This window comes from Remersonia thermophila, chromosome 4 (genome assembly GCF_042764415.1).
Source record: "Remersonia thermophila strain ATCC 22073 chromosome 4, whole genome shotgun sequence".
Lineage (NCBI taxonomy): Eukaryota > Fungi > Ascomycota > Sordariomycetes > Sordariales > Chaetomiaceae > Remersonia > Remersonia thermophila.
Window position 1 is genome coordinate 2,917,517 of NC_092220.1, and position 19,080 is coordinate 2,936,596.

At 61.5% G+C, this 19,080-nt stretch overlaps 3 protein-coding genes across 3 annotated transcripts; 1 reads left to right on the top strand and 2 right to left on the bottom strand.

Moving 5' to 3' along the window:
• Window positions 1–488: 488 nt before the first annotated feature.
• Window positions 489–4,556, bottom strand: VTJ83DRAFT_4967 (uncharacterized protein; the record flags this gene model as incomplete). The annotated part of the gene is made up of 1 exon (XM_071011514.1): window positions 489–4,556. The coding sequence occupies one exon, from the start codon at window positions 4,554–4,556 to the stop codon at window positions 489–491; it is 4,068 nt and encodes a 1,355-aa protein (XP_070866417.1).
• Window positions 4,557–9,277: 4,721 nt separating this feature from the next.
• VTJ83DRAFT_4968 (uncharacterized protein) lies at window positions 9,278–11,327 on the bottom strand (the record flags this gene model as incomplete). Its single annotated transcript, XM_071011515.1, has 7 exons — window positions 9,278–9,868; window positions 9,953–9,982; window positions 10,080–10,627; window positions 10,687–10,915; window positions 11,002–11,046; window positions 11,116–11,165; window positions 11,249–11,327. The coding sequence occupies 7 exons, from the start codon at window positions 11,325–11,327 to the stop codon at window positions 9,278–9,280; spliced, it is 1,572 nt and encodes a 523-aa protein (XP_070866418.1).
• Window positions 11,328–12,862: 1,535 nt separating this feature from the next.
• On the top strand, window positions 12,863–18,846 carry VTJ83DRAFT_4969 (uncharacterized protein; the record flags this gene model as incomplete). Its single annotated transcript, XM_071011516.1, has 2 exons — window positions 12,863–13,330; window positions 13,393–18,846. The coding sequence occupies 2 exons, from the start codon at window positions 12,863–12,865 to the stop codon at window positions 18,844–18,846; spliced, it is 5,922 nt and encodes a 1,973-aa protein (XP_070866419.1).
• Window positions 18,847–19,080: the final 234 nt, after the last annotated feature.

Consider the following 19,080-nt stretch of genomic DNA (forward strand, 5'->3'; position numbering starts at 1 on the left):
ACCTGCATAGGTAAGGTAGTCATAGCATAATACCCAGTCAAATCAACCAACCTTTTACATCAAACTCAACAAGGCAATTCAACGATCAAAGAGAGTCAACCGTGAAATGGGAAAAAATAACATGTCTTCGCTGTACTCCCTGTATGCCATCATGATGTCCGTGTGTAATGCCAGCCCATGCATGGTACGATCCACCAATAATAAAGCCACCCGCACGCATCCAACAGAGAAATCATGGAAGCCCCCAACCGACAGGACACCTAGCTCAGTAATACCCAGCCCAACGAACCAAGGGAGCAAAAAAAAGACGAAACCCCGCCAAAGCTATGCAAAACCGGTGCAAAGGAAACCCTCAACACAGACAAACGGGGGGTATCAACACACAAAACAGAAATTCCAAGAATAGAGAAAAAAAAAACGCCACCGATCCCTTGCTCTCCCCTTCATCATGAAACGGTTCCACCTCTTCCTTGACACATCACAACCGTTCATTCCACGCCAGCAACAGCGGCATCCAGCCCCTCTATCCACCCGCGCACCGCCTCGCGGAGCGGGCTCTCCCTCTCCCTCTCCCTGGCCCTCTGCTTCTGCTGCCTCTGCTTCAGCAGCCTCTCTTCCTGATCCTGCTCCCGGCGGTGGTCCTGCTGCTGCTCTCGTGGAGAAGGTTCCGAATCTCCCTCTCCAACGGAGCCGGATTCGCCACGATGGCTCTCTTCCTCCTCTTCCTCCTCTCTCCCCGCGAGGACGTCGTGTATGATATCCTCCAGCGCGGTGAGCAGCACCGTCTTGCACTGCGACCGCGGCACTTCTTGCTGGCAGTACTCCACCATCACCGAGGAGGGCACGCCAAGTCCGCGGACCGGCGTCGGCTCTGCGGAGCGGTGGCTTTGGTCGGGGTGATGATTGCCGGTGCTCGTAGCGCTCGTAGCATAATCCCCGTCAAACCCGGCAGGCCGCGGCGCGTCGAGGGACGTCCTCGTCGACCTCGACGCCGACGCCAACCCGGAGGCAGGAGGGTCCATCGACAGGCTCTCGGCCTTGCTTTCCCTGTCCCTGTCCATCTCGTTGTCTCTCCCTCGTCGCTTGCTCGTCGACCTCGACGAGCTCGCCGAGCTGGCTTTGCTCACCGTTGCCTCGGTTCCCGCAACGGTCCCCATCCCCGGGGCGGCAATGACGCGCTCAACGGCTTCGACCACAACGTCGTCAAAAGCGACGATGGGCTCCTCGATGAACTCTTCCCGCAGCGGCGCATCCAAGCTCAACGGTCGTCGAGGCGGCGGGGTATTGGAGGGCGACATGAAGGAGGCTGCAGACGACGCTACCGCTGCTGACGTTGTCGGGCTCGAGCCGGAGCCGGATGGCGGTCGCAGCCGGACCAGGCGGCGATATCGGATACGGGTGATGGTAAATGTCGTCGTGTCGGCGACCAGCGCGGAGGAGACGTCGACCCATCGTTCTGTCGCGTGGGCGGCGTCATCTCCCGGGGACGAGGGCGTGGCCGACAGGGGCGGGGTCGGCTCGGCGCGCATCGAGGACTTGATTTCGTCGATCACGCTGGACTGCTTTTGGGCCGGGAGGGCCTGCAAAACAAAATCCGGGTGGTAGTGCTGCAGCCAGCCGGCGGCGTTCAACGGCCCGTCGCCGTCGGTGGCGAAGCGGAAGAGGTTCTCGAAAGCATCCAGGCCGGTGCCAAAGCCCGAGGCGGAGAGGTAGCCGCTGCTCGACGGCGAGCTAACGGCGCTCTCAAACGACGTGATGAAGTCCGGGAGCGGGACGTCGACATCAATGACGCCATCGTCGAGATTAACGGACGTTTTGACGGGCGCATCGAAAGCGCCCGGCAGCGCGGGGGTTCTCTTGACCTTCTGGAACGAGTCCGGACGCTCGCCCGGAACGGTCGCTTCTGTCGGCGCCGGACCGGCATCTGCGAGCCCAGCCGCCGAAGTGTCGTGGGGGCTAACGCTCCGTTTGATATCGGCGGGCTCGGGTGTGAGGACCGGCCGGGCGCCCCCAGCGACCGACGGCTGGCGTGACTTGGCGGGCGACGCCAAGGGCGCGTCATGAAGGTCGCTGAAGACCGGCGAGCGGCCTGTGGAATCTCTTCTGCGACCGTTCCAGAAGCCGCTCAGGACACTCCACCGCGAGCTCTGCCTGCGTTCTCGCGTGCTCGAACCTTGCGAGCCCGGGCTCTCGTCCCGGGCGAAGCGCTTGAGGTCATCCGCGGCCGCGCTGTTGCTGCTCCCCGGGCGGCCTGGGCCAAACATGTCGGCCCTGTAGACGGTGGAGAAGTGAGGGATGCTGGTCTCGGGGGTTACGGTGGCGGTGGTGGCGGCGGCGGCGGCCACGCTGCTCTTCCGGGCCATGGGGTCGCTGCCGCGGATGGGCACATGGGCGGTCCGAACGGAGGCGGCGTCCGAGGCGCGCCTCTCGTGGCGGTTGTCCATGCTGAGGTGGGCCAGGGGCGGCGGGACGGCGCCGGAGCGCGCACCGCTCGAGGTCTGCAGGCTCAGGTTCCGCGAATGCGACGGAACGCGGGCGCCGGCGGTGCGGCGATTGATCTTTCTGCGCAGCGACTCCTCCTTGAGGATGGGCACGACAAAGGACGGCGGCGACTGAGACAGGGCGCCGAAGGAGGCAGGCGTGCTTGGGCGGGGGGCTCGGGCGCCGGGGAGCGGCTGCGACGTCGGGAGGAACGACGAAAGCAGGAAGACCAGGCGGCGAGCGGCGATCTTGTCGTCGCTCAGGATGACCGTGCGCGCCGGCACGAGGAGGGCATCCTCTTCGGAGCGACCCCGCTGCTGCTGCTGCTGGAGCAGGTGCTGGCGGCGGTAGGCGGGAGGGCCGAGGGCTTGAAGCCAGTCGGTGTGGGTCGCCAGGAAGCCCGTGAGCAAGTTGTAAAAGAAGAAACCCTGCTCCTTCGAGCCCGCCCACTTGGCGACCCAGCGGGCTTCCTCGCGCCAGATGGGCCAGCGGTTCTGGCCCGTGGCGACGCGGGAGGCCCGGATGCCGGCGACGATGCGCGTCTTGGCGGCATCGATCTCGGCGGTGATGCTGTGGTTATCGAGCAGGCAGTTGGGCAGCAGAGTGATGTGCTTGGCGTTGGTCTTGGGCAGCTTGGGGACGGGGCCCTGGCCGTCCTCTCCGCGGCGTCCCAGGCCTCGTGCGGCCAGCGGGATGGACGGGACGGGGTCCGGAGATGCCAGGTCGACCTGGCGGAGCATGGAGAACAAGGTGCTGGCGACGACGGACTGCAGGTGGCTCAGGGTTCTCATGATGATATCCCAGTGACGCGTGATGGCGTCGATGTGGTCCTCAACGTCGCTCCCGTAGCCCACGTCCAACGAGTCGCAGGCGCCAAGCCCAGGGCCGTGATTGACCAGCGTCCAGCCGGAGCGGCGGGCGGAGCCAAAGGACGAGGGGAACGAGTCTTGCTCGGCGTACGAGCCGGGGCCCCTGAACGCGCCGGAGCGCAGCGTGGCCGGAGCCGAGTGGGCCGGCGATGGCGGCAGGGTGATGATGAGGGCAACAGCGTACATGGGGGTGCGCTTCTGGCGCGGCTGGAACTTTTTCCTGGCCTTGACGTCCTCCGTGGCCTGGGCGCCTGGGACGCCCGGGGCCGCCGGGTCCACGGGGAGGCGAGAGGCGCCGTCTTCGTCGAGCGGCAGGGTGACGGGGAACAGCCTTGTGATGAGGACCTTTTTCCGGTCCGAGGCTCGACCCGGGCCGCCAAAGGACGGAGCGTGAGGGAACATGACGGGGTGCTCGGAGGTGAAGGACTGCGAGAGGCGGCTTGCCCTCGTGGCTGCGGATCGGCCCAGGGAGCCGCGGCCGTCGCCGAAAAACGAGTCGGCGGGACGGATATCGGAGGGCACGACGTGGACCTTTGTCGAGGTGCCCTTGTAAGCCATGAGCTCCGAGTTGCCAAAGATGCAGCTGGAAAAGGTGGCCAGCTCCTCGCGGTACTCGCGCCAGGCACGCTGCGACTCGCTCTCGGCGGAGGCCTGGCTGCGGCTGTGAACCGAAGGCCGGCGGTCAAAGGCGGGCGGGGGCCGCATCTTGGGGCTGCCGGGCTGGGGGGGCGGGGGCCGCTGCGAGTAGCCCATGCTGAGCTTGCGCGGAGGGGCGGGATTCCGGCGGGGCTCTTGGACCGAGTAGGAACCGGCGGTGGCGGAGGGACGGTCGAGAGAGGCGGTGGCGACGGGCGGGGCGGGCTGGCTGTCGTAGAGCAGCGAGGCGGCGACGGAGCTCAGGGCATCCTGCATGATGATGATGCGGACGTCGCGCACGTCCAGGTCGATATCGGTGCTGTAGTCAAAGGCAGCGGCCGGAGAGCCGGCCGGGGCGAAGGCGGGGCCGCCGGACAAAGGATACAGCTGGTTGGCGCGGTGCTCGTAGAGGTCCTGGGGGTCCGGGAAGAGCAGGTGGCGCGTGTGCATGTCCTCCTGGACCGACTCGAGGGGGAAAGGCCGGTGGGACGAGGACTGCGGGGAGGACACGGCGCCCGAGCCGGAGCCGGAGCCGGCGCCGGCGCCGAGGTTGAAGAGCTTCCCGAGCATGTCGGAGGGTGGCGGCGACCGAGGAATAAGAGGCAATCAGAGGCAAGGGAGGCGCGGACAAGCCGGTTGCGCCGTGCAAGACGTCGGCGGAGCAGCCCTTCACGCGACGACGGCGGTAGCAGCAGCGGCAGTCTGGACACGCATGGTCGCCGGCGGGTTTGGCGAGGCCGCCATGCAGGGAGCGCAGCCGTGGGATGGGAAGCGTCGGAGAGGGGTTGCAAAAGCAGACTGGTACTACACGGTGCTGGCGATGTTGAAGAGAACCGGTCAATGCGCTTGGGGGTCTCGTGACGGCTTCGAGCCTCTTTCTCCGTCCGTTACACCTCGTGCTCTGCGTACACGCGTGTGGTAACGGTGGGCGTCCAGGGTGCTGGGCAGCAGCTCGCAGGGGGGTGTTGAATAAGAGAGATGAAGCGTGGTTCCGACAGGGGTTCAAGAGCGAAAGCGACCGGGCGTGGGGGACGGGGGATTGCGAGGCGTCCACGACACGCTGTGTAAGAGGAGCACACGACACACCTACCGTGCGTGGTGCAGTAGGATTGTTGAGCGGGCGTCAGTATTACGGATGGGCCTTGAGTTTGTTTTATTTCTCCTTCTCTGAGAGGGGAGAGGAGGGGGGAGGGGGGGGTTCAATGGCAACCCATCTCCTCCTGCAGGGCTTCCGACAAGATTAGCACGAGGAGAATCGAGAAGCGGCAGAAGGCGTGGGCGGGTGGAGAAGTTGGCACGAGGGGAGTCCTGGCGAGCCGCAGAACCAAGAGAAGGCGAGTGGAGAGGGTGGAGAGGGAACGAGGGGAGGCGAGAGATGGAGACGAAAAGAAGAGGGGACGAGGGGCGGCGGGCGGCGAGGGGGAGAACAGGACGAGATGCAGCAGGGAATCCTCGGGTCCTCGGATCGTGGCAATGAAAATGAAGAATGGTACAAGGTACGCCTTTTTGCGCGGCTGCGGCGTCAAGGGATGGGATCCCTTTGAAGAGTCCACGGGTGGGAGCAGAGAAGGGCGTCTAGGGTCCTGCCGGGCCAGCACCGGCTCTCATTCGAAGCGGCATTCTTGTTCGCATCCAGTTGAGCAAAAGGCCGGGGGATGACGACGAGGATGGGACTTTTGATTGCTTGCATTGGGCTTTTGGCTTCTGCGTTGCATGGTTTCGATGGGTGTCCTCGACCTCGACCAAATCTTGACTTGGTACTAACTAGCGTACTAGTAGGCCCAAGCCCCCCCTCCCTTCTCTTGTGTTGCCTCTCGGCAGGTTGGGCCAGGGTGGAAGGATGGAGAAGGTCCAGAATGGCGGTGACGACAAGGTGTCGGGTGAGGGAGACCCGGGAGCGCGAGTGGTGAGGGAGAGGGTGAAAGACGCAAAAAGAGACGGACGACAGATGGAACCCCAGCTTTTCCCAGTCCAGTCCCGGCCAGTCCCAGCCAGGCATGTGGGCAAGTGGGGCAGGATGGGGCATGTGGAGAATCCATCTGGGACCCCTGGCCCTTCCATCTTCTCCAAGGCTGGCGGGGCTCTCTTGCCTGTTTGTCTGTGTCCATCTGGTCCATCTGCTTGCCTGCCTTCCTGCCTGCTTGCCGAGACCGGGGGAGGAGGGACCTGGGGCAGCCAGGTCGGTCCTGACTGCAGTGCACCAGACTGGTTCGCTTGCATCGTTGCTTCTGCTGCTGCATCTGCCGCATCTGCGGCATCTGCTGCATCCCAGAACGTTGCTGCTCGCCGTGTACGGTGTATAGTACGCAGCAGTGGCTATCCCTTTTGCTGCACAGCGTGGAGGAGATATGAGTGGAGTTCCCATCCCTGGTAGGTACGGTACCTTACGGTGTATTAGGACGTACTACTATACGTTCAGTACGCAGAATGTGCATGTTTGTACTGCGTACTACTGAGTATACTATAGATGGAGGTGACGGCGTACCTACGCAGTACTTGGGTTGCATTGTCTTGATGGCACGCTCCACGCACCCAGGCTCACGTGTGGCTTTCGTGCAGCAGCACAGCCCCGGCCACCATACCCCCTAGGGCACCCGCTCATCAACAGGGCATGGAAGAAACAGCCTTGCATTGCGTAGGTACTGTGTATGTACTTGTACCTACGCGTAGCAAGTTAGATTCTGTGCATCGCGCACACTTCTCCAAACTGCCTAGCTACCTAGTTACCTGGTTGCCTTACACCACCTGCTAAGGTACTTACCTACCTCCCTACGTTTGCTCATCATGTGCTGCTGCACGTCGGGTTCTGTCTGCTGTAGGTTCCTTCATGCCGCCATCTCACCTTGAACGCTCCCACCCTCCCTCTCTTCTCCTCTCCACTCCACCACGCTCGACTCGCGTCCCAACACCGCCGGCCACCGCCGACGGCGCCCGCTCCGGCCTTTTCTTTTCATCTGCCCTCGCGGGTCGGCGGCCCCGTCAAGACCTGCCCCCCCAATCCATCCAATATTCTACTGGCCTGCGAAGCTACACGTGTACAAGGCCGACAACGACCGAAGGCGGATGATGGAGAAACAGTGTCGCGTGACGTTCCCCGTGGCTCGGTTGGAAAGACATCCCCCATCTCGGCCGGTGAGCATTGTGATCGCAACCCAGGCAACCCCGGGAACGACCTGCCCTGGCAAAACCCGTCGCCAGATCGAGAACCTGGCATCGGGCATGCCCATCTCGTTTCTGACGCACCCGCCTCGCCGAGATTCCAGGTGGGTGTACAAAGTAACAACGCTGGGAAAAAACGCGGCGGACCCGAAAACGAGGCCTGAATGGATCGTTCGCCAAGAGGGGACGCAACCAGGACGATGGGAGTCCACACTGCAGTTTGTGGTTAACTATGTCGTGCCTCAACGCCCAATTCGCTCTCTGCCGCGCCGGTCGGGTCCATCGCTCCCGCGCATCATCACCCCTGGTTCCCCTGTCCCTGGTCCGCTGCGGGATTTCAACGTCTCGATAATAGTTATCACCATCGAGGTCGCCGACTCGCGCCCCTCCAAAAAGCGCGAGCCCTGAAGAAGCCGGGAATTCCAGGCTTTGCAGGCTTTGCAGGCTTTGCAAACCTTGCACCCTGCTTCCCTTCATCCAATCCGTCGGACACGCATCGTGGCTTCACTTTCGGGTGGTGAAGATTCCTTTGCCTGTGCGACATGTCGCGTGCCTTGCCGGTGTTCCCAAGGGCTGACCCCATCGAACTCCTCTTCCCCCCCCTCCCCTCCCGCGCCGGTGCGTCCAACTCCACAACCCTGGCAGCCTGCACGGAAGGAATGCCACGCAGCCAATGACAGCCACCCCAATTGGGCTTCGACACGGCGAGGGACCCGGAGAGCGCCGGTCAACGCCGGAGCTATCTCCGGTCCGGCGCGACACTTGGGCACTTTGAGCACTTTTAAACGGTGCACTAGGTGGCGTCGGCCGGTTTGCCACTGCGTTCCAGAGGCGGCCAGTTTCATCGGACGGTTTGCTTGCCAACGGGGGAATCAGGTTTGGGAAGAGGGAGGCCCGGTTCCTTGACTTGTCCGCAGGCTAGAGCGGCCGTAACCCGATCTGATCTCTTCCCGCGACCGATCCAGGCCTCGATTCCGTAGCTCGTGTTGCTGGGACGCCTCCCTGCCGTCCGATCGCCTCGCGCATCTCATCTCATCTCATTTGTGCCGCCCGCGCATGCAATTATCTCCGAACTCCAGGCGGGAGGGAGGAGCGTGTATGTACCGCAACGTCGCAACGTATCCAAGCAGCAAACGCCAGAGCGACGTTCCCTCCCACGCGCCAGCGTTGCTTTTTGCCGCCGCCAGACCCCTTCGCCCTCGCCCGCGCGGCTGGCTGGAAGGACGCGGTATCTGTTACGTACTGAAGTGCCGCATCGACAGCGACCCTAGATGAGCCGCTGCACAATGACACGCTCGAGGTGCTGGTTGATTTCGTCACACATCGCCAACGGCCCCCCACCCCCACGCTCGCCAAAACCCCTGGCCGAAACTCGTTCTTTGGGGCTAGTGACGCAGTAACTAACTACGCAGTACATACCACACCCATCGCACCCTTGCGCGTTGCGTCGATTCTCTCCCCCCCCTACACGTGTAGGGTGAAAACTCTCCAGGATCCGGCCCCACGGGTCTGGCACCGCCTACTATTTTGGGGACTCAAAGCGAACGCCGCGCTACGCAGACCGCCACATCATCACATGCGAGTGCATGTGAGAAGAGAGGCTAGTGGCTAGTGTGTCGATGGGACGTGCTCTGCTCGTCCATCAGATCCAAAGGTTTTTTTTTTTTTTTTCGTGGAATGAATGAACATCCCTCTCGCTCCTTGCATACCTACCTACATGTGCAGGGGATGCGGGATGCTGCGGTAGCGCATCGCATGCCGTTTGCCCCGATCCTGAGTTGCTGTTCGGCGGGCGATCACATGCGGTCCATAGCAGGGCCAAAGACCAGCTAGAACAGGCAGGCAGGCATCTGGCCAAGCTTCAGGGTTGAAGCTTGCTTGACTGGCAGGCCAACGAGCATATCAACACCACAATAACAATACGAGGGTGTGCTGGAGAACGTAGGGAGGAGAAACAGAGAAGGGGGGACAGGAACTCGGGTTCATCCGATGTGGACTTTTGTCGACCTCTGGTCAAAGCTAATTCTCTCGCCGCTTGAACGCAACGTCCAATCCCTGTTTCCGCGATCATCACCAAGTTGGGAGTCGCCATGGATGGGAATATCTATGCGTCCGTCCCTCTGGACGGGCTGTTAGTCTCCACGTCTCATCCTCGAGTCCCGCGGCCCCCCGCAGCAAGTGAGAGCCTCGCACTCCTGCCCCGGGCACATGACTTGGCACTCTGTCGTAGCCCGTAAGATGGGTCCGTTATGGTGCTCGGCTTGTCCTTGGGAATGGTGAACAGGATCACGATCATGACCACGGCCGCGGTCGGGGCCGCTGGTTGAGATTGGAGCGGGTGTGACAGCCTTGCGTTGAGTGCCACCCCCAAAGCTGGTTATGCTGTCCTCCTCCTCTCCGCTGGCCCCGTTATTCCCATTGTTGCTTGGCTCCTCAACCATCGAAGGGGCGGTGATGGCGTCGGCGTCGGCGTGAGGGCTGGCGTGAGGGCTAGCCCCGGTTAGGGACGAGCCTCGTGCCCCGGAGGCCGCCGACGACGAGGTAGGAGGAGGAGAAGCGATGAGGGCGGCGAGCTCGGGTTGCAGCGTGACCGAGTGGATGCCATAGGCGTGAAAGCAGCGGGCAGCGATGCGGGCAAGGGCCAGGAAGCTCGAGATCTCTGGGTCGGAGACGACGAGGTGGGCCGAGGCGATCGTCTTCTGCTGGTCGAGGCGCCAGACATGCTGGTACGGTGCGTGGGAGTCAGCATTTCTGATGATGATGAGTTGGAGAGGGCAAGGTGCTCAGGGATATCAAACGAAACTCACGAGTTCGTGGATATTGAGGACACCCGGAATCTAGAATAGCATTGAGATTGAATTAGACCTCTCCGTTCCACCCGACAGTGTCACCTGCCGTTCACTCAAGCCTGTCTCGCGACGCTCCACTACTCACCCTCTCCAAGTCGTGCCGGATATCCTCCAGCTTGACACCGCGGGGCGCACTCTGCAACAAGATTTTGCCGCTCCTCCGCAACAACGGCCAGGCCGAGCCCATCACCATAATGGCGATAACCACACTGACCGCCGGATCTGCGTAGAAGAAGCGGTGGTCGTGCGGGGCGCCGAACCACATTGCGAGAGCGGCACCGATGACGCCAACGTTGTTAAGGGCATCCCCGAGAACGTGCAGGAGGGCACCCAACATGCCAAGGTCGCGCCCTCGAGCTACCGCAGCGATACCGGCAGCCGCCGTCGTGTGTCTGTGGTTGGCGTGAAGCTCGGCCATGTCCAGGTTGAGAGTGGGGTGGCCGTCGCCAGCAGCGGTGGTGCTGGCGATGGCAGAACCGTTGGCGTGAGCGTCAGCCGGCCGACTCTGGAGAGTATCAATACGGATGCCGGCCTCGGGGTTCTCGGAAATTCCATGGTGGTGTTGGCGGTGGTCATGAACATCGTCATCATCATTCTCATGACCCTGATGATGGGTATGGTGTCCATGGTGATCTGGAACATAAATGTCAGTTACCGTCTTTTCGGTTTCCCACGGCGAGCGGCTAACGCACCGTGAAGAAAGAGGGCTGCGAGAACGTTCAACCCCAGGCCCACACAGCCCATAAGGAAGACTATCTTGACATGGTCAACATTGTGTAGCGCTGTGAAACGTTCGATGGCGTTCAGCATGATGCCGAAGCCGAGGGCCAGCAGAAAGGCGCCGTTGAAGAAGGCGCCTAGGATTCTCGCACGCTGCCATCCGTACGAAAAGTCCTGGCGAAACTCGGTCTTCTCCGCCATCTGCTTGATGTCAGGACCGGTTCCGGATGCCCTCATCTCCGCCACGACGGGTGCGAATCGAGCGACAACTCTTCATCAAAACGTACGCAAATCGACACGAGCGTCACCACGAAGGAGAGCAGGTCGGTGAGCTAACCGGAAGTCAGTGTGAAAGTGGAATCTCCACCACCTGTTGCGTGCGAAGCTATGCGAGAACTCACGTAGTGGATGGCATCGGCCATGAGGGCCAGGCTGCCAGTAATGTAGGCAGCTTTGCCATGATCAGCACCTCCAGACAGCGCATGTTCCCCGCCTGGTGTTGCGTCAACCCAGCACAAGACTCTCAAGACGTACCGGTGAGCTCGGCTAGGAAAAAGGCCGATGAGAGGGCGATGACTGCTGCAACTTTGCGCTTGTCGCTCAGTCGGTTCATGATGTCGTGGGCTGCTGCTGTTGCCAGTGTTGATGGTGGGGGAATTTGGTGTCAACTCGGAGTTGAAGAGGGAGGAAGGTCAAGGAAACGCCAGCGAGGCTTCTCAACAAGGGAACAACGCGCAGTCAGGTGTGACGAGATGTCAGGGCTGTGAGGGCCCCGAGACGGCTCCGGATCAGGACCTCCGAGGTCGCCAGCGATGACTGCGACGTGACCAGCCGCCGGCGCCGAGCTCGTCTCAGGGACCAGAGCATGGTGAGATTGACTCAAGAAGTCCGAGAGCTGTCATAGGATTATCTGATACTTGACAGTAAAAAGGGAGCCCAAACTGTTGCGACAGGCTGGCGTGATACACGTAGAAGAGCGCGGGCCAGCTCCAAGGGGCACTGCCAGGCACTGCAAGGAAGCCTGAGATGTTCCCGGTTTCCGTCACCAGAGAGATGGAAAGACACCGGATCATCTCGACTTTTGAAACTACACTTGAAATCACCACTGGAGCATGGTCAAGAACCAAGGGCCTGTTGGTGGCGAGATGTTGTCTGTTCGCCTTGGACGCAGCTCGCACGACAGGATCTAGGGTACCACTCGATCAAGTGAGAGTGAAGAGGGCAATATACGGTGGTCTCAGTTGACAAAGAGCTAAAGTCCGATAGATTCGGTTGTGCCACGATAGGAAACGTTGCAAAAAGTACCACATCATGCATAGTTCAAACTAGATGCATGCTGGGAAGCACAGAGATGCCTCCGTTCTCGTAGGGTTCATCTTCCCGAACAAGAATGGCCATCGTCCGTTCGCGCAGAATGTCCAATGCATAAATTCGAATATCCGTCCTTCTGCTAGAGAAGGAAGCTCCAGGTACACCTATGTGTTGCTGATCGCCATAGACTCACAGGTGGTGCGTTGGATGGTGCAACTGAAGGTATTGTGCTGGGGAAGCTCAGCAAGGCCACGAGATCATGGCCAAATGAACCAAGGGTTGAGGGTTGAGGTATCGTAAACGGCATGATACACGCGGGACCTCATCCGGATGTGCGGAGGACGCCAAACAACCAAGGATATCGAGGAACAAGAGAGAAACAAGATCCGAGCTGTCCCATCGGGCAACAATCAAGCAGGTCCGGGAGCTTTCATAGCTCCCGGCGGCTGTGGAACCATCCGACACCCGAGACTCCACACGCGCAGGCGGCAAGCATCGGACAGGAAGGCGGTGTGAGAGGTCCCACACAAATGCCCCACACATCACAGATTCTGCCGGCATCTGCTAACCTCCCGGCTTGATGGCGCAGGCACGACGCAGCGCAGGATCCAAGATGGGAAGGGCATCCTAAGGAATCTTCTGGGAATATTTCTCCCCTCTTCAACCCACAAAGACCGAGGCATTGCATTCTCAATGTTGCTTGCTCAGACATGACGACTCCGGGGCGGCCTTTGTTGATTCGGACTGTCAGAAGCCAGGACGGGCATGCATGCATGACTGCTTGACCCTTGATCTTTGATCGGCCCCGTCTCATCCAACTCCCCCAGTTGATTCCTCATGCTATCGCGAAATGCCGCGTCGCCGGCGGCTGCTGCTTCGGCGGCCCCGGCGACAGGTTTGCCGCCATCATCGTCCGTGACTTCACCGGCGCCATCGACAGACCCCTATGACCGTCCCTCGTCTCGGCTGCGCGCCGAGCGAGCATGGACTGTCACGATCAACGAGTCCATGACCCAGCACAGAGTGCTGCTCAACCTTAACCTGATGCACAACGACATACGACCTGGCAGCCTCGTCTCCATTGAAGTTCTCAAGCCCGATTCCGATAAGCCCCAGCACTCTCAGCCCGACCGCAGGGATCCCGCTCAGGCCGCCACCCCCTGCTCCAACCATCGCTACGTCTGCATTGCCACGGACATGCCCAAGGACCTCAAGAAGAGGTACGCTACCGTCGAGGTCTTCGTCGCCAAGCACATCGCCGACGCCTTTGGCATGAGGAAAGGGACCAAGGTCACCATCGCGCCGGTATGGTTTGCCAGCTTGCTCCCTCGCCAGCGCCTGCGTTTGCCCCCCTGACACGGTCTCAGATCGGCCCGGATAACCCCGTTGTCGAGGCATCCCACGTTGAGCTCTCCTTCAAGGACCAGTATCTTTCCCGCGCAGACATGTGGCGCCTGGCCGTCGGCGAGCTTGCCGACCGTACTGTTTACAAGGGCCAAACGATCCACTTCCTCGGCACGATCAAGGCGCAGGTCATAGCCGTCTATGTCAACGGCCGCAAGGCCCAGTCGGCCTTCTTCGGCCGCGACACGAAACCCGTCTTCCGCAGCGAGTCGGCCCGCTACGTGCTCTTCATCCAGATGGCCCGCGAGATGTGGGACTTTGACGCCGACGGCTCTGGCGAGATCATGTTCTCCAAGGTCGTCAACGGGTTCTTGCCGGCCCTCTTCAAGAAGTGGGCAGCCCTCAAGGTCAGGCACCTCGTCACCATTGTCTTGTTTGCCCGCGTTGAGTACGACCTGGGCATTTCGACCGATCTCGCCTGGACCGACGCCCAGCACCATTATTACACGGGCATCCAGCATTCTGGCGATCGGCGTCCTTACAAGGACTTCTACCGGGTTGTCGTCAGCGAGATGGGCAGCGGAGAGTGGACGAGGATCCTTCACCAGCTGAAGCGCGAGTTCAACTACTTCCGCAAGGATATCAGCACCCACCACCAGACCGCCCTGGCCGCGTCGTCGTCCTTGTCGTCCTCTGCGGGGGAGGACTCGGATGTCCTGCTCAACCGCATCAAGGCCGAGGCCTCCCTTGCCGTCCATGGAAACTTCCTCGAGGCCATCAATATGGCTTGCACTCTCTATTCGCAAGACTACATCGACCGTGACTTGACCCGCACCGGCATCTCGGTCGTTGTCATTAGCCCGGGCCCTGGCGTCTTCGAGGTTGAGTACGACGCCCTGCGCCGCACCACCGAGGCGCTGGTAGGCAGCGGCATCGGCATCGACCTGATTTGCATCCCCAAGATTCCTTTGCACTCGGTACCCTTGTTCCGATACCGCAACCCGCACCCGGCCGGGCCGGCGCCCTCCCGTGCCCGGACGACCAGGGGCGACTTCAGCCTCGGGACCACTCCTAAGCAGGCTACCCTGCTGTCTACCAGCTACAACAGCGCTGCGGGATCCTGCTCGCCAAGCAAAAGGCCGGATGGCAGTGGCGGAGGGGGCATCGACCCGGCGTCGCGACGCGATGAGTGGCTATCGGCCATTCCCCAGTGGCTTCACGTCTCCTACTGGACCGGAGACTCAAGGGAGGAGTTGTCCTATCACGGCATAGCACTGTCCGTCTCGGACGCAGCTCGCGCCCACGGCCCCGACGAGTTCCCTATTCGATGCCGCATGTACGACCTGCAGATGCGGAGCGTTATGGAGACCAACGAAATCGAGACGAAGCCGCTGTACGCCGATCCTTTTTTCCCGCTCGAGGCGGTGCTCGCACACAAGCTGTGCCCCAGGCCGCGCGTCGACGCAGAGGGGAACGTCCTCTTCCGGAACACAAAGGTGCCCGACTCGCTGTACGATCACGTATACGGCTTCCAAAAGTTTGCTCCCGACCGCCACAACAAACACAGCGAGCGCTCGCTTTGGAAACTGCTCCAGGAGTATGACGACAGTCGAGCCAAGCTGCACTCTCGTCTAGCCCTCATCAGCAGCGGCCCCGCGAGAAATGTCCGCGAGCCCGTTGGCGAGGCGCCTAGAAAACACGCCGAGGGCGTGGGTGCGAACCTCCTCGAGACGACCGTGAACCGCAGTCGGCCATCCTCCAGGGCTGTCCATCAGACGGTTCCCGAGCTGTCAGCCTATCCACACCTGGGCTCCGAGAGAGCCGAGGCCGTCTCAACGTCAAGCAGCAGCAGAACAGCTAGCATCACAGAGCCCAGCCGGCCGACATCCAAGGCATCGTCGTCATCGTCGTCGTTCTTGACGACCAAATCTCACAAGCTCATGCGTCACATCAGCTTGGGCAACCGGGGCTTCGGCATCGCCGCCCCCGCCATCGCCACGGCCGAGGTGAGCTTGGAGAGCGTGGGTGCCTCCAGATCCCTAACGCCATCTCGCAGCTCTCAGGATCTGCGTAAGATGCCCCCGGTAAAGCCCGGCCAGCGGTCGTCGTCGCGGCTGACGGCGGGAGTTCCGGCCACGTCAGGCCTCGCAGCGCCATTCTCGTACGTGCCAGGCGCTCACTCGCCCCCAGACACTCCCACGCGCCCTGTGAGCATTCGTGCAGGCCATCCGTGTCCAAAGGACCCAGCCGCCAATATGCTATCGGGCTCCGTCATCTCGACAACGCTTCGGCCAGAGCCGGCTGGTCACGACCGAGACATCCAGTACTCCAACGCCATCCGGGCCGAGGACGCCAAGAAGCTGTACAACTCCAAGCTGCTTGCAGGTGCCATCCCGGAGTTGCCGTCCACCCTCTCGCCCACGGCCTCCTTATCGCCCTGGTTGACGGTGTTGAACCCGTCCAACCCCAATGCCAACGACCTTGACATGGCCACGCTCTACAGCCGCTGGCAGCACGTCTTTCCCCGGCCCCAAGAGATGCGGGTCATGAAGTGGAAGAGCCTGTGTTCGCCGGCCTCGGTGCCTCTGACGACCGAGTTCTTCCCGTCCAAGGCGCAGTTCGAGACCGAGTACCAGCGTCAGCCCTACAACGTCTCGCAAAATTTTGACGACGAGCTTACCGAGGTTCCGAGATCCCGGGACGAGCTCTTGCGTGAGCTCGTTGGCCTGCGGCTCACTCAGGGCTTCCAGATTGTCGTCGGCCCGGCCGTCGCCAGGGCCTTTGGCCAGAAGCAGGTCCGCGTCGCCGATGTCTTCTCGCGTGACCACGTTGTCGAGGATGGCGCTAGCATCTTCATGTCGCGCGGCAACACAATTCACCAGCTGTCGTGCGTCAATGGCACCGAGGTTGAGGTGAACATCTTCGTCCGCAAGCCCACGGCCCCGTCTGTGCCTTCGGGCTATGACGAACCGCCCCGTTATAAGCCTGCCATCCGTACTCTCTTGGAGCACAGCTATACGACGAGCGAGTTCGAGCTCGTCCGGCAGCGCATCGACCGCAACTGGAACTACATTGATGCCTTCATCGCAGGTCACAATGACGAGCTGTCCGAGCACCTTCGGTTCTGGCGCGCCAGGTTCGTGCTGATTCCCGTTGGGGGCAGGCGCTCCTCCGTTCCGGGCACCCATGCTGGCGATAGCGAGGAAGAAATTCGCATCGAGGGCATCCGCAAGCTTGCGCAGATATGGCAACGGTATCGCTATGTTTCGCCAAGCGAGCGCCCTCGCGCCCCGCAGGCCAGCGCAAAGAAGGACCCGAACCCGCTCGACATCATTTACAAGACGGAAGACGCGTCCGTCGTGATCGCCGCAGAGCTCGAAACGCTGCCCCTGCTCGAAGGAACCGATCGTAAGGGCCAGCTGGTGCGCACTCGCGAACCCTTCTCCAAGCATAATATCAACCTGGGCGCCCTTGCGGAGGCCATTCAACAGCCCGTGGAGCACGGCGGTGTCCGCATGCAAAACCGCCGCTGGCATTTCCGCCTGCATTACAACTGCTTCATCGGCTCCGACATGACGAGCTGGCTCCTCGAGAACTTTGAGGATCTGGAAACCCGAGAAGAGGCCGAGGCCCTGGGCAACCGCCTCATGGCCTCGAACGATAAGGAGCGGGATGGAAAGAGAGAGGGCGGCCTGTTTGTCCACGTCGAGAAGCGCCACCCGTTCCGGGATGGCCAGTACTTCTACCAGATCAGCAGCGAGTATGCGAAGCCGCATCCTCCCAGCTGGTTTCACTCCAAGCGCAGCCACGGCTCGGTCCCTTCGACGCCGGTGGGTGAGCAGTGGTCGCGCCAGGCATCGATTCACGACGACGCGTCGCCGTCGGCCTCAGGCTCGACCACGCCGACGGGACCAGGTGCCCCGGCTGGCAAAAAGCCCAAGGTGATGCTCAGCAGGGTCATCAAGTACGACGTCGACCACCGGAAGAAGTCCTACCGCCCCGAGATCATCGAGCTGCACTACGATCGGCTCCACAACCCGGACAACTGTTATCACATCCGCATCGACTGGATGAACGTGACGGCCAAGTTGGTCGAGGACGCTCTCGAGAATTGGGGCCGCGAGGCCGCCCAGTACGGGTTACGCCTTGTCGAAGTACCTATCGCCGAAGCATCCGCCATCAGCGAGGTCAACCCGTTCCGCCAGCCCTATCTGATCAAACTCGCCGTGCTGCCTCCAGACCAATCGCCCCTCACCTACTATGACCCAAATTCCTTCACCCCGCAGGCCCAGCCGGGACGCCATTTCTACCAAAAGGCCATCCTCCGCAAGTTCGACTTTGTCCTCGACATGGAGGCTGCGTCCAACTTCCCGAGCGATGTCGAGGTGTCGTATTCATGGGGCAAGCCTGATTTCAAGTACACACAGTACATTCATCGCTCAGGAACCGTCTTGGTCCAAATCAGGGACGATGGCCACTTCCTGCTGCTGGCCAACCGCCTAAGCAGCAGCAGCCGCAATTTTGCCGCGCGCGAGAGGGAGGTGATGCACAAGGAGATGCGCGGCGGCGAGCCTTCGCAGCAGAGTCAGATCCACGGCCAAGGCACCTCAGTCCGCGGCATCACGCCGAGTTCCTACTCACCAGCCTACGGCTTCCCATCCTCGGTGCCGCCATCCACCGCCCACGATATCGCCAGCAGCCCCGCCTCGTCCCCGCTCTTCAGACCGATGCCGTCCTCGTCTCTGCGCTCTCCTTCTTTACGGCCGGTCCTGTCTGCTCAGGTTCCAAGCGGCGGCACCACATGCAATGCAGGTCATGCTCAGACGCAGCATCAATGCAAGAACTCACAGCCTGGCGGCGGTGGCTGCGGCAACGCAGGCCCTACCTGGGTGCCCGGATGGACCTCCCAAGACGCCGGGTGGATTAAGAACGAGCTCGAGACGTTCTGTAGCGACGCAAATGCGCTCGAGGTGTTTTATCGGGAGGCGAAGACCGCCGTGCCGGCTCCAGGGCCGGCGGCGGGCCATGCGGCGGAGACCGGGCCGGACGGCGGCAGCGAGACGGATGACGGGTTGGCTTTGTCTCCGGCGTTGGTGCCCATTTCATCCATGGATTCTAGCGCTCCTCCTGCGGGTGGTGATCATCGGGATGGTTGCGGGGATTCGGGCGCCGTTGCCGAGGGGAACATACCCGTTTTGGGCCTGCCGCCGGGGCTGTTGACGGCTTCTTCCGGCGCGGCCGAGAGCGTCGGTGATGGCGTTGGGTATCGGGAGGCTGGTGGGCGCCCGAGCGTCGTCGCGAGCAGCCTGGACGTGGGGTCTCGCTTTGGCACCCCGCGGCCGGCGAGTCCCGGCCTGTCGTTGATGGCGGCGAGCCAGCTGCTGAGGCGCGGGAGCGTGCAATACGAGAGCATCCGGAGCGGGTTGAGCGGGCTGAGGAGCGCGGGAGAAAGGGACAAGGAGAGGGATGGATCGTAAGGGAGCAGAAGATACCTTGGAGAAGGGCGTGCTGATTGGTGGATGGAGTTGACGATATCTCAAGGCGATTGTCTTTTCTTTTTTTTTTCTTTTTTTTTTTTATTATAGGACTGAGGAATAGCCCGTAATTGTCAACTCGTTTCATGCCCTCGGATGGCTGTACATGACTCTTGTTCATCCTGTACAATACCTACCTACCTAGGCAAGGCAGGCAGCGGTAGCCACGCACATGTG